This window comes from Apteryx mantelli, chromosome 2 (genome assembly GCF_036417845.1).
Source record: "Apteryx mantelli isolate bAptMan1 chromosome 2, bAptMan1.hap1, whole genome shotgun sequence".
NCBI lineage: Eukaryota > Metazoa > Chordata > Aves > Apterygiformes > Apterygidae > Apteryx > Apteryx mantelli.
In genome coordinates, this window is record NC_089979.1 from 57,819,662 (window position 1) to 57,832,708 (window position 13,047).

The 13,047-nt window shown below is 39.3% G+C and overlaps 2 protein-coding genes across 3 annotated transcripts in view; both read right to left on the bottom strand.

Annotated features, from left to right (window-relative positions):
- Positions 1-13,047, bottom strand: part of MPPE1 (metallophosphoesterase 1) — a 33,213-nt gene that overhangs the window by 12,946 nt on the left and 7,220 nt on the right. The gene's annotated exons all lie outside the window — the stretch shown is intronic.
- LOC106484392 (centrosomal protein of 290 kDa-like) lies at positions 583-9,376 on the bottom strand. 2 transcript variants are annotated; one of them, XM_013942580.2, is made up of 7 exons: positions 9,164-9,376; positions 8,354-8,493; positions 7,651-7,731; positions 5,619-5,709; positions 4,516-4,702; positions 3,511-3,608; positions 583-951 (listed from the first exon to the last, which is right to left on the bottom strand). In XM_013942580.2, exons 1-7 carry the CDS (start codon positions 9,194-9,196, stop codon positions 823-825), a joined length of 759 nt encoding a protein of 252 aa, XP_013798034.2. In that variant the 5' UTR covers positions 9,197-9,376; the 3' UTR covers positions 583-822. The 2 variants fall into 2 exon arrangements, with proteins under 2 accessions (XP_013798034.2, XP_067146819.1); XM_067290718.1 differs by lacking the exon at positions 9,164-9,376 and having other exon boundaries at positions 8,354-9,152.

Genomic DNA, 13,047 nt, shown 5'->3' on the forward strand with positions numbered 1-13,047 from the left:
CTAGACCTTCAACTGGGAGCTGTCTTTTATCCTTCCAAGCTATACCTCTCTGAAGCAAAGGCTTTGATTTTTCCATCGCATTTCTACCTTGTCAGTTGTGGCTCTCAGCATTCCAGGTCTTTTTCAATACCTTCGGTACTTTTAACACTTCCTCGTTCTTCAGTCAAATAAGAACTTCTGATGAATTCTTGTTTTGATACTGAAAGACAACTCTCCGACCCATCTTCCTGAATACATTATTTCCAGTTCTAAATCCTTCCTTCAGCCACAAATTTTAACTGCATATCATGATAAGAGATCTCTAACTTGGGATTTAACTTTCCTTCTTTTATCAAATCCCTTTGTAATAACTTATTACTATATTAATCATTATATTAATTTATTTTCTGTCTGCGCTCTCACATTCTTAGGGCTGAAATTCATAAAGATTGTCGAATCTACAGATTTACTTTGATTTTATATAGTTCATACAGTAATGGATAAATGGGGAAATTCTTCAAATTAAAATACCAACATGCTTTTATTTTCCCAAAAAAGCCCAGAACCACTTCTGCAAGGTGTATATTTAAAAAGAGTGAAAGAAAGAGGGAGTTTTTGAAACTTAGAAGAAGTTATACAGGCCACTGTTTATTTTAAAACTATATAAACAAAAATCAAAGGCACAAAATACAAAAACATTTCAGAATAGCTTGTTATATTGAAATCACATCACTGAACACATAATATTATCAAAAACTGGCACTACATAAACCAGGTTAGGTTTCAATGTTGCAGTAAGTATGAAAAATTATGTGGAACATTTACTTGCCATTAAATTAATAGTCACAAAGGTGTTGTTAAAGGAAGTCCATAAATTGCACTTATTTGTTTCAAGCACTTCTCATACTGATTATTCAGTTTCACAGACTCCTGTACAGCATGCTTTAAATCTTCTATCTCTTCAAAAAAATCCTAAAAAAAAAAAAACCTTAAGTTTCTTTTAAAGACGTTCCCAGTAAGAGTTAGTCAACATTTCAGTTGTTCCAGTGATCAAAGACACTTTTTTTTTAATATATGACTAAGTTGTGCAGCCACAGCTAAAGCAAGATGTTACAATCAACCATGACACTACGTAATAGTTTAAAACTTTGCATGTAAGGTGCTATGCACAGAAAGTATCAAGTTATTTTACACACTGAAATAATACAGACTAGTAACAGGCAAGATGAACTGAGATACAAGAGAAGGAGAAAAAGGTTGATTTATCAGAAAGCTACAAAATGGCAGTCCAAGATGATAAGGGAATACCGTCACAAACTCATCTGTGCAAAAATATGGCAGAAGCTAATGATACAAGAACAAAGACCAGAGATGCTGTTAATTCAAAAGACATCTGGAATAAGTCAGTGAAAAACTGAAACAACAGAGAGATTTCCACAAGATCCGAAACAAAATAATATCCAAATAAGACAAAATATAGTGACATTTCTCTATGCATGCTGAAGTCAGCCAGTGGTAGATCAACACATCATGAACTTCGAAGACCTGATGGTTATGAGATCATTAAAAAGTGACAATAAGCAAGAAGAGAGATTAGGAGAGTAAATTAAGATGTTGATCATAGTATTTGACAAACCAAGACAATACTGAAGAGTTTAAAATGGAAAAATGGATACCATATCTAGAGACAGAAGGATATAAAACTTTTTTCAGACTTTAAACTTCTAAATTGCTAGTATCTGTTTAAAACCTTAAGCACAATTTTTTATTTTGTTAATGAATGTCCTACTTAAAAGTAAGATCTATTACTTATGACTATACTCTGCTACTAAATTTGATTTTCTTATTCAAAAGGATAAGATTTATGATACAGTGAACTTTAGAGAGCCTAAGATGGAAAACACTATCCAACAGCTTCAACTGGTTGAGATGATAGTAATTTACAATGAAGCAGGGAATGAAAAAGAACAATATGTAAGGCTACGCTTAATTTAAAGAGACGGTCCAATATGAAAGTCATAAAACCCAGCCCTGTTGAATTTATTTAATGTCAGCTTATATGGATTCACTTCCTCAGATTGACTCTTTTGTAAATATTCTATTTCAAAACATATAACTTAATAAGTAGTTCTACCTGCACCTATTTTAACTAGGAGATAAGTTCAGCTTCAAAAAAATACAGTTCAATTATTATGAATATTGATGGCCTATAGCTTAAATGAAGCTATTTTTTGCTTAGCTCCTGTGACTGAAGTCTATTGGGCATTTCAGATCCCAACAACTTCTAACTTCAATTATAAAGGAAATGCAAGGACAGTGAGCAGAATGTAATCACCCAAGACTTAATTTCACCACTGCACCTATAAACCTCAGAAAGTCCTAGCTACCAAAGTAACGCTGTATCTATTTATACTTGTCATCTTCTCCTGCTTAGTCTTTTGCTTTTTTTTTAATAAGCTGCTACATACATTTTAAATAATGTATAGTGATTTAGTCACTATACCTAAAGACTACACTACCTAAAAAAAGCACACTGATAAATAGCCATAACCTCAGATTCATTTATTTCTCATCTGAAAAGTCAGCCTTTCAGCCACCAGTTGTCCCTAATTTCTAAATGGGACATTTGTCCCTAATTTCTAGATGGGAATCTAGAACCCATTCTCACTAAATGTTCTACAAGTTTAAGCCAACTTTTTATATAATAATATTATAGCCAACATAATATTATTTAGCTCATGAGAGGGGACTGCAGGATAAAACACATTCCAAAAAAAAAAAAAAAGCTAGGTATTTTTTTCATTTAATCAAAAGAATGAATTTGCAATACTCAGTTCCTGCAAGTTTAACAATAACCAAAAAAAAAAAACAATTTAAAGAAAGATTTTTTCAGAAAATAACATCTTAGGTAAGTACACTAAACTGAGTCCTCTATAGCTAGCTAGCTAAAACATTTCAAACTTTCTCCCTCTTCACCTGGGTAGGTAATCTACCACAAAAGCTTTGCAGCGCCCTCCCATCCAAAAGCTTAGAGTTCTACCACAAGCATAACTGGATACATTTAAATTCAAGAGAAAATAGTTTTCTTCTTATTGACATCATGAAGAAATAGAAGTGGTAATTCAAAAAATCCTTTCAATATCTATACAAATACTTGTTGGAAGAAATTAAGTCAGTTACAAGCAGTTACAATTTTAATGTCATAACAATAAGAGACAAATAATCTCTCATAAAGGAAACCAAATGGTGCAAACATTAAAAAGCAGTATCCTTAAGAAAATCCTGCAGTTAAAAAAAAAGAAAATTGCATTATTCCTCTTCCTTAACCAAGTAGTATTCTTGGACATTAAACTAATGTGTCAAGGAGTCATTCATTTCTTTTTCTTTCTTAAAATGTTATAAACTGATATTTATTTTTATGTATTCTGCTTGATAACAGCATATGTTCAGTCTAAAGCTAAGTTTCAGTTCAGACAGAAAAGTTAGCTTTACAAAAATCATCTATTCTTAACTTGTCCTAAAATAAATTACCTTGTCTAATCCAGCTAATTCATTTCTTAGTGCTCTCCTTTCTGTAGACAACTTTTCATTTTCTTTCTTCAGCTTTTTAATCTCCTTCAACAATAGCTCTATATTCAATAAAAAAAATATACCTTCAAATATTACAGTCAACCTCCCCCTCATATGAATCATATTACAGCTAAAGAGCTGCCTACATTTTGTGATATTAGAAAATTATGGTTCATCTTTTTAAAGTACTTTTTCTTAAAGTGATTTATCCTTAAGCACATTCCTAGCTACTAGGAAAGATGACATGATCTGCCAGCTGGATATTTCCACACATTCATAGAGGCTGGGAATATTCAACTTCAAAAGTCACAAACATACATAACATGGTTTGATTACCTTTTTCTGACCTATGGGAGGGTCATACAATCCATTACTGGATGCACATGTCCTGAATTTATCTCCATTACATGAGCTGTTAAACCATTTTTTTATGCTTTGAAGTCAAATAGGATTAGGGGGAATAAGGATAAGGAAAGTTATCCTGTGGAATAATTTATGTGAGGAAGAGCATGCCCAAACCAATATTGTCTGTATTTGTCCCACAGCTTTGTATCAAAAGTTTAAGGAGTATTTTAAAGCTAAAAATAGGTTCTCCTGTGAATCACCATCTGAAAACCGAAGAATGGAGCAACAAACACTATTACCAACAGATTTGTATAGATGCAGGTTAATAGAATAAATGATAAATACTATAGAATACAGCCACACTCCCACCCATGATTATACTGACATACCAATTCAAGAAAAATAGAAAAGCAGCAGATACTTATTTTTATCACTAAAACAAATGCAGAATTATGAGGTACTATTTTTACACAACAATATTTCAAAAATGAAAAACATTTCAGATACTGCAGTTTGAAGTGGAAGAAAAGGCCTGGAGCACGCTTTTGTATCAGAAGTGAAATGCATCCTCTCTGGTGGGCACACTGGAAGGAACAGCTTCAGAACCATGTGTACCATTACCTAAATATTTACTGCAACACGATTCCTTCTTTTTATATATGTGTCTGCAAGATGTTACTTCTCCCTCTGGGGTTTGACTTCTTTTTTCAGAAACAGCTCTAGCCTTCTTAGAAACCTTTTTGCATTCCAACTGCTCAATTCTTTGTCTCTGCTCTCGAAGATTATGCTCTAGCTCATGAATTTTAATCTGTCGAGAAACTGGAAAATGTTTAAAATGTACAGAACAAACATAGCTCAACTGAGTATGACTGGAAACATACCCTGAATGCAAATCTAGCACTTTGAATAGCTGACTTACAACTAAATTTATGCAAAAGAGCCTGAAAGAAAAAAAAATGCAGCAAGTGAAATCTTGCATACATCAAATATGCTTTTAAAAAATCCATTACCGAGCACACGTACCCAAGAAAATATAAATGTACATGTACAAAGATACTAAACTTTTCCTCGCAATAAAGTGTGCTTTTATGGCAGCAACTGCCCGCTTCTGAGAAAAAGTTCATATAATCTCATTATATTGAATATTCAGGTACAAATGAATGAAGTACAAGTTCACAAGCTCCTAGGAAGAGACAAATGAGACTGGACAACTGTATAGCGTAATGTCTGATCCATGCCAAAAGAGGCAATACCCTCTTGAAGCTTCTTCTATCTTCTTGCACCCCACCCCACCTTTGCTCCAGTTCTGATGCCAGCCTCATTGCACAGCAAGTCAACAGATCTCGCTTCCTGACAGAAAAAACATTTGCCTTTTCTTTTTCGGTTAGCTTGCTGCTGGATTTCTGAAATGAAGAGGTTCACTCTGTATACAGGAAAATATCAAGGCTGAGGTAAAGAGAGAGGGAAGACGCACAGATAGTTGGGAAGATGGATTGGTAGGTGAGTAGAGAGAAAAACAAGGAAAGGGGAGACATTCACAGTGACAAATCACTCACAGTGAACATACTGACTATTCACCCTTTATCTCAATGGCACGGGAAACAGGAAGAACAAAAATGGGCAAAAAACATGGTCTGATTTTACAAACATAAGAATCACTTTTCAGTCTACCTAAAAACTTTATGTTTGGCTATTTGACATTGCCTTCTACAAATTCTACTTACAGTGAGATTTTTAATTGTTTCACTTTGCTCCTGGTTTGTTTTGATTTCTTTCATGTAACGTTTCTGGAGATTATTATACATCTGAAGTAGTCTAAAAACAGAAGAAATGCATGAATTGCAAGAAAGTATGAAAGCTAATAAACCATTACAATAAATTGTGCATCCTTTACAAAGAAGTATTACAGACATTCCACAGAGATCACATGGACTGTAGTTGTATTGTAGAGACTTGTACAGAAATATTAAGATTGGTATGAATGAAGCGTGACTGGAAATGCAGGTGAGAGAGACAGAAAGAGAAAGCACCAGAAGAAACAGCAGAGCAAGTTAAAAGAACAGGCTGTAGAGACCGCAGTCAGTGAGTCAGAGGACCCTGTTGTTTCTGTCCAGCCCACATGGCCACACCCTGGTGAGATACCAGCACAAACAACTCTTTAATGGGAGACCCTACACATTAGCAACAGGAGAGTGGCAACAAGTCTGCAGCATGTCACATATACCATTCCTTTCCCTGTTAGCGCAACAGGTATAGCAAAAGACCACTCCTAAAGGATATAAAAAAAAAGTCGGTCCTGAAACCAGTTTCTTGTCAGTTTCTTGTTTCTTGTCAATCAAGAACCCACAAGACACGATAAGGACTCACCAGGCAGCGTCCCCAGCCCTCTCTGCTGCACACAAGCAATGCTGGCCAGACCACCTGAACACATCTGCTTGTTTCTGAGTATGTGGGGCTGAGAGTCTGAGTGAATGAAATCTCCAAGAGAATGCGCATGCACAGGTAAAATCAACTAACCTACAGATTGGTAAATTAATATTACCTTTTCCTTTTGTATAATCTTGGCTTGAGTTCTGTTACACTAATTTCCTACAGTATTTCATAGCATTCCATCTACGTATATCAGGGCTATAAATGAACTGCTAAATACGAATAGACACAAGAGCTGGTGTTCATACCAGGTCATGACTGCACACTACAAATAGGGTAAGTGAAACGAGCACAGGACAGCTTTGTGAAATAACATACAGATGCTAGAACTAACTGTAAGTTAGGTTATCTATGTGCAACCTAATACAAAGCAGGTCTGGCATGATATTAAAAGAACAACTCAGACTTCTTGAACACAGGCTTCTAATTAGGCACTGAATGCAAAGCCCAGGGCTAGACGCCCAGCCTCCTGTAGACACTCACAAAGACAGGCTGGTACACTTACACTTTACATACTGTAAAACAAACCTCATTGAAAATGTGGCATTCCACAGCCAGATAAAGGACGCACTAAAAAGAGGGTGCCTGAATCAACAGTAATAGGGAATGCCTCTATCTATGTGGACTCCACAGCCCAGAACTCACCTTCTGGACAGAAAGTTGCCTTTGAAAGAATGGAGCATCATATTTATTTTTAAACCAATCCATAGAAGGATGGACCAGCATAGTTGCCTAGTTCTTAAAAAGTTTTAATATGCAATTTATTAAAATAAAAATGTATCATTTGCATCAAAAACAGTCAGAAGAGTTTGTTTTTAGCATTAATTGGCAAACTACAATAAGTAGTGGCTTCTAAAATCAATTAGACTAAACATGTAGAATCACTTGTGTGGCTTATTTTGAAAACAATACTATCCTATAAATTATGCATATATATATACACATATATATACACACACACATATATACATGTTTAAATTATACACCTCTCTAGCTATCTATAATTTTTGTTGTAGATTTTTAATCTAAAATTGTATTCTTTCTCTTCCTCAGTAACTTCCTTAGGTCATTCAATTTTGCTCAGTGAAAAATGTGTAACAGAAATCCACTTTGTTAAGATTTAGTATTTCCTTTCAAAACTGAAATAAAACGATTTTCCATTCTGCAACACGACAAGAGTATTCTGAACTCTTTCAAAGGCTGAAAGCAACTTCCACAACAGAGTTAACAAAAATGCAACTGATTTATCACGAACAACATCTCTACCCTACAGAGGTGTGAACATGCTTCGTTAATTCTGCAAAGAAGCAGTTTGCTAGGACTCACCTGACACTTTCACTCTCTAGATTGAGATCCTTGTTGTGTCCACCCTTATGCCGTAACTGGGATTCTGTTTGAACTTGAACACTTAAATGAAATAAACATTAGTTTAACAGCAGTTTAATGAAACTAGATTTTACAATTTTAATTGTAATCATATAAAACAACTGAAAAAGCCTAAATCACTTTTTACTTTGATTTTACAACAGAGGTTTCTATACAGGATGATAAATGCACCAAAACTTAAACTTGGAAATTTTGCAAACAGGTATTTGAATCTTGTCAGGACACCTTTCAAAACACTAGAGCTATAGTTTTCAGGTCCTCAGGGTCACAGCTTCCAAATCTTTTAAACAGTATTGATGCAACTGAACTATCTTACCGCTATTCCTTACCAAAATAACCTAAACTCTTTACAGTTAGACAGAGATGGCACATTGGTGAAGCAGAGGTATCCCTAATAGATATTAAAACTGTTTGTTTTACTACGACAGCGAATTTTGTCCCAGTTGCCCCAGTCATCCTTTGTTCCTTTACATCAGTGCCTCCAGTATCACTCATCCCCACCACCCTGTTCATAGACAGCGACTCAAAATAGGGAGAGCAGAAAAGGCCTAATTCATCTGAAGAACGATAACAAGGTACAAGTGCTGAAGTACTGCACTTCTTTTGCTATAAAAAAATTTTTAAGTTTGACAGTAATTCTTACTCTCTGCTTGTGACATAGTCGTGCATTAACTGCTGCAGATGCAGTTTCTCTTGAAACTGAGCCAAATTCTTTTCTAGCTCTTTATTTTTTATGTGTAGTTTTTTCAACTTCTTGAGCAACTGTTCATTTTCATCACTGAGCTGAAAAGCAAGAGAAAAAAAATCATGCAACATTTTCATATCAAGTATTAATGGTACTGTTAACGTTTCAAAATAAAATTTCCTCACACAAATTCACTACATTTACCTTGAACTTTATATATGTATAAAGCAAAATGGCAGAAAAAGTAACTGGCTTTATTTTTATTATGGTCTGACTAAAGCTGAAAAATTAATCTACAGCCACATTAGCAGAGTTGCTTGCACACACATTTGCTGAACCTAGCTCAGTAATATGTAGCCAGGCCTACCACTTCATCTGTGATCCACATGCAACTACCTATCGTGCGCCCACCTACAGGGCTAATACCTAAATTCAGTATGCATTTCAAATATGTCAACTGATGCTCAGTCAGCTGAAAAAAGAACAGTGACACAAAACAGCGTGGACTGCTTTAAGCGTTACGCCCGTCCCTAAAGGCAAACCCAGGCAGTGCCAGGCCCAGGGCAGCCCTGCAGGCATTGCCGGGTGCCTTCTGCCAGGCCGCGGCGCGGAGGAAGGGCCTTCCACGGGGCTCCCAAGAGCTGTGGCGCGCAGGCAGCGAAGCGGGGGCGAAGGGCTCGGCATCCCGCCCCGGGCGGACGGGAGCGAGGGAGGGCTCCAGGCGCATCCGCAGCACCGCGGGCCGCCGCCGCTCAGGGCTCCACTCACTTGGAGGCACCTGTGCACCGAGGGCAGCGCCATGGGCCCGGGAGCGCCGCCACAGGCGGGACGCCCCGGGAGGGAGCGACGCCCGGAAAGAGGCGAGGCCTCGGACCGTCAAGGTCGCTGAAAGGTCAGGGTCGGGGACCGGGACAGGGACGGGGACGGGGACTAGGGCAAGGCAGGACCAGACCCCGCCGCCCTCCTTCAAACGCCGCCGCCGCGGTGGGCCCGCGCTATGGAAGGCCCCCACCTAGCTGCCCCAACACTGCCTGCACCGCCGCGCTCGGGCAGGCGCCGCGGCCACCAAACCCGACCGGCAAAGGCCGCGAACAGCGCGGGACGTCACAGGAAGCGCCCGCGCCCTGTCAGGGCCCCGGCCGCCCCCCCTCCGTTGCCAGGGAAACGGCCGCCGGCGGCGCAGGGCCGCTCCGCCGCCTGCGGGCCGCGGCGAGAGCGGGGGCGGCGCCGCCCGGGCCGCGTATGGAGGCGGCAACGGCTTCACCCTCCTGCCCGGAGAACGGCTCGCGCCGGCGGCCCGGCACCCGCGGGCTCCGCCGGAGCAGCTTTGCTTCCCCGACCCGACCATCTCGCACCGGGCCTGCACCGGATGGTGGCAGCAGGAGTGGCCCCAGGTGCTCTGGAATTAGATTTGCTGTAGCTGTGAGCCGCAGCCTCTGGAGCGGGCACAGAAACACCCAGTCCCTGCTCATTCCTTTAAAAAAGTCTTATTAGTTTTATTTACAAATTTTATTTGCCACAACTAACAGATATTGAGTGTGTGGGATTGAAAATACTGCCAGTTACTGATGTACATGGACACATATGTACATCCACACACAAAATTATACCTCTACAAAAACACTCTGCATCTCCCACCCATCACCAGAAAAGCCACTTTGTACAGGCTTTCCAAGTAATATCACCAACGTAGGAGTATGGTAGGAGTATGGACGCCTGGTAATGCTGTTACCCAAGGTGTTTTTTGTACCCTTAGTACTTTTAGATCTTGATACTAAAGTTACTTGGTATTTTAGTATTTATGTTTTTCACTTTGTATGCATGTGCGGCAGACCAGGCAGGAGGGAACAACGTGGGCGGGATGAAAGCTTTCCACTCTGAGGACGGACAGACCGACCGTACAGGTACACCCCAACAGAAGGCACTCCCCAAACACAGCAAGGTTCACCCATCACAGCAGGACTGACTCAAGGCAGTGATTAACTGCTGCTGGTCGCAGTAGCCCTTCCTGTTGACAGTCTTTTCTAATTCTCTAAGTCTAACTCCTTCACAGTCGCACCCAATCTTTTTTGTTCTCTCTGTATAAAATGTTGCCTCTCTTGTTACTTTTGGCCTGTCACATGTTGTCATCTTCTTTTTTGGCGTAAAATGTTGCCAGATCCCACCTGCCCCTCCCTCTTGACTGTGTGGACTCCCTGATCATGGGGCCTGGCAGTTTCTGCAAGGAACCATTCAGATCCGTGCAGAGACGGGGAGATGACAGCAGCTCACAACTGCCCGCTATGGGCTTACGACTGACCTAAAACATGCTGAAAGACAAGCTGGTCACACCGGCTTGACGTTAGGCCGCAATCCCAGATCAGCCCAGCACCGAGCCAATCCCTTGCACTTGGCTCAGGGGTCATGGTACGAGGTAAGAGTCACTGCGCTGAGCTCCAGATACACAAGTCACGCATAAGCTGTGGGCCAGGTAACAACCTGGGCGTGCATGGGAGGGAATGACATGCCCATGCTCTAGCTGCTGCCAAGCCTCTACCTGTGAAGATTTCTTTATTGTTTCCATAACTCCAGAAGCAGCCATACAGTACTACTAATCACTGCCGCCCACGACAAATCACCTTGTCCCTAAATGGCACAGCAACAAAATTGCTACTTCAATGAGAAACTAACATTGAATAAATTAGAAACTAAAAGATCAGTACTATGAAAACTACACAGATATTTCTTGATCAAATCAAAGAAGGAAGCAACTGGCTACAATAAAGAGAAAGGAGTGGGAGTATAATAGAGCACTAGCTGAATACAAGTCAGCAATGCAATGGTGCTCCAGAAAAAGGCAAATCCCATTTTTAGAAGGATTAGCAGTATCATGAGAGGTAATTACTCAGCTCTATTCAGTTCTATCCAGCACAAACAAGATCTCAGGTAGGGTCCTGAGAAGAGACCAGAAAACAAGAATAAAACCAACATGAGGTATAAAACACAGCATATCAGGAAAGGCTGAAAGGACTGGGTATGTTTAGTCAAGAAAATAGAGCCTGTCAAGGAACATTTTATCTGTCTTTATCTTTGATTGTTTAAAGCATGGTAATAATCATTCCCTATGTCCTCTAAAGGAAGGATGAATGGAAATAAAGTTACTTTGCGACAGAGATGATGTAGGTTGGATGATAGGGACGATTTCCTTAATATCAAGGCAGAAAAATATATGGTGCTTTTCCTTCACTAGATGTTTTAACAAACTAAGAAACAATCTATCAGACATGGTTTTGAATACAGGTGTATCTAATATACATGGCATACTGGCATACAGCAAGTAAACAAAAACATCATTTTAAAGCCTCTTTTAGCACAACATTTCTATGATTCTGCATCATTAACTGAACAACACAGTGGTTCAGTTATTTAAAAGAGAGCATGCATCCATAATTCTGATATCTTGCAAAACTGTTCTTAAAATGACTATTTTAAAAGAACGTTACAAGTGACAAAGGAAAGCCTTACTACAGGGCAGTGTGGTACAGAAAGATCAGCACAGTAGAATCCAGCATATCCAATATATCAGTTTCTTATTGTGGACAGTATGAGTAGGAAAATCATTTTTTCCTCAAAACTGGGAATGTCCTGAGTGTTCATAATTGATTAATAACATAGAAGGCATGGCTACTCAAATATCAAAGAATAGCATTTATCACAGAACCTGCAAGGCTTGCTAGGACATATGTTCCTATGGTACCTGCGTGTTTGGGATTTTTTTAATACTATGAGTGGAGCAGTAAAACAATAAGAGGAAGAAGCAGGGATGGATTAATCCAAGGCTTCCACAGAAGCTAGAATTGGCACAGAAAGAAAGGGACAGCATTGGGCAAGAACTCAGAGAGAACGACCTAGAAAGGTTAGAAGTAGCTGAGAAAATGAACCCAAGATATGTCTTGGGCCATTCTTAGATGTGAACTCTGCAGACTCCTTTTCTCTAGCCTTTCTACAAATACAATAACTCATTCTGGGTTCACTGCCTATTTCCTGCCTACCCAAGAGTTGACAACAATGCAGCAGCTATGCACAATTTTTTAGACGCAAACATTTTCAGAACTTGAAAAAGTTACCAGTATAACATCTCTATTCTACAGGCTGGAAACCAACGCACAGAAAAGTTGGGAAATGAGCCAACAAAAGAGCTAAAAGGGAAACAAGAATTACTGATTTCTGTCCTGGAGACTGAGCCACACATCCTCCCTCTGTCCTGCTTCTCTATAGCTGGCATGGGAATTGAAGATAGATGGAGGAAGAAGACAACAGCCAGGTTTTTAAACTGTGCAGCTAGACCTACAGGGAGTTTGTGTAAAATTCAGATTTGATTAAACAAGCACTGACTCAAATGACCTAAAAAACCTACCTGTATCTTCACACTCTTACAAAAAGCTACAGCTGAAGCTATTGCAGGTTTTATCATATGCACTATGATCAAACAAAAGTGGCCATTGATTTTAGGTGGCTCCACTTCAAAATTAGCATCCATTCTTCTAAATTAAAGCTACTCAAAAGATCTGCAAAAATGGCCCAAGGCTGGGAAACACTGAGCATCATATGTTGAGGCATTCAAAATCAAAAGGTAATGTTAGCTTGCATGTAAATACAAACCACAGAAAGAC

Bases quoted from the DNA above. Each gene is read 5' to 3' on its own strand.
- LOC106484392 (XM_067290718.1), bottom strand. From the start codon at position 8,532: ATGAAAATGTTGCATGATTTTTTTTCTCTTGCTTTTCAGCTCAGTGAT. The intron at 4,703-5,618 runs GTAAGTAGAATT...GTTTCTCGACAG, and splicing joins AAACAATTAAAAATCTCACT to ATTAAAATTCATGAGCTAGA. The intron at 952-3,510 runs GTAATTTATTTT...TTTTTTTTTTAG, and splicing joins AATTAGCTGGATTAGACAAG to GATTTTTTTGAAGAGATAGA.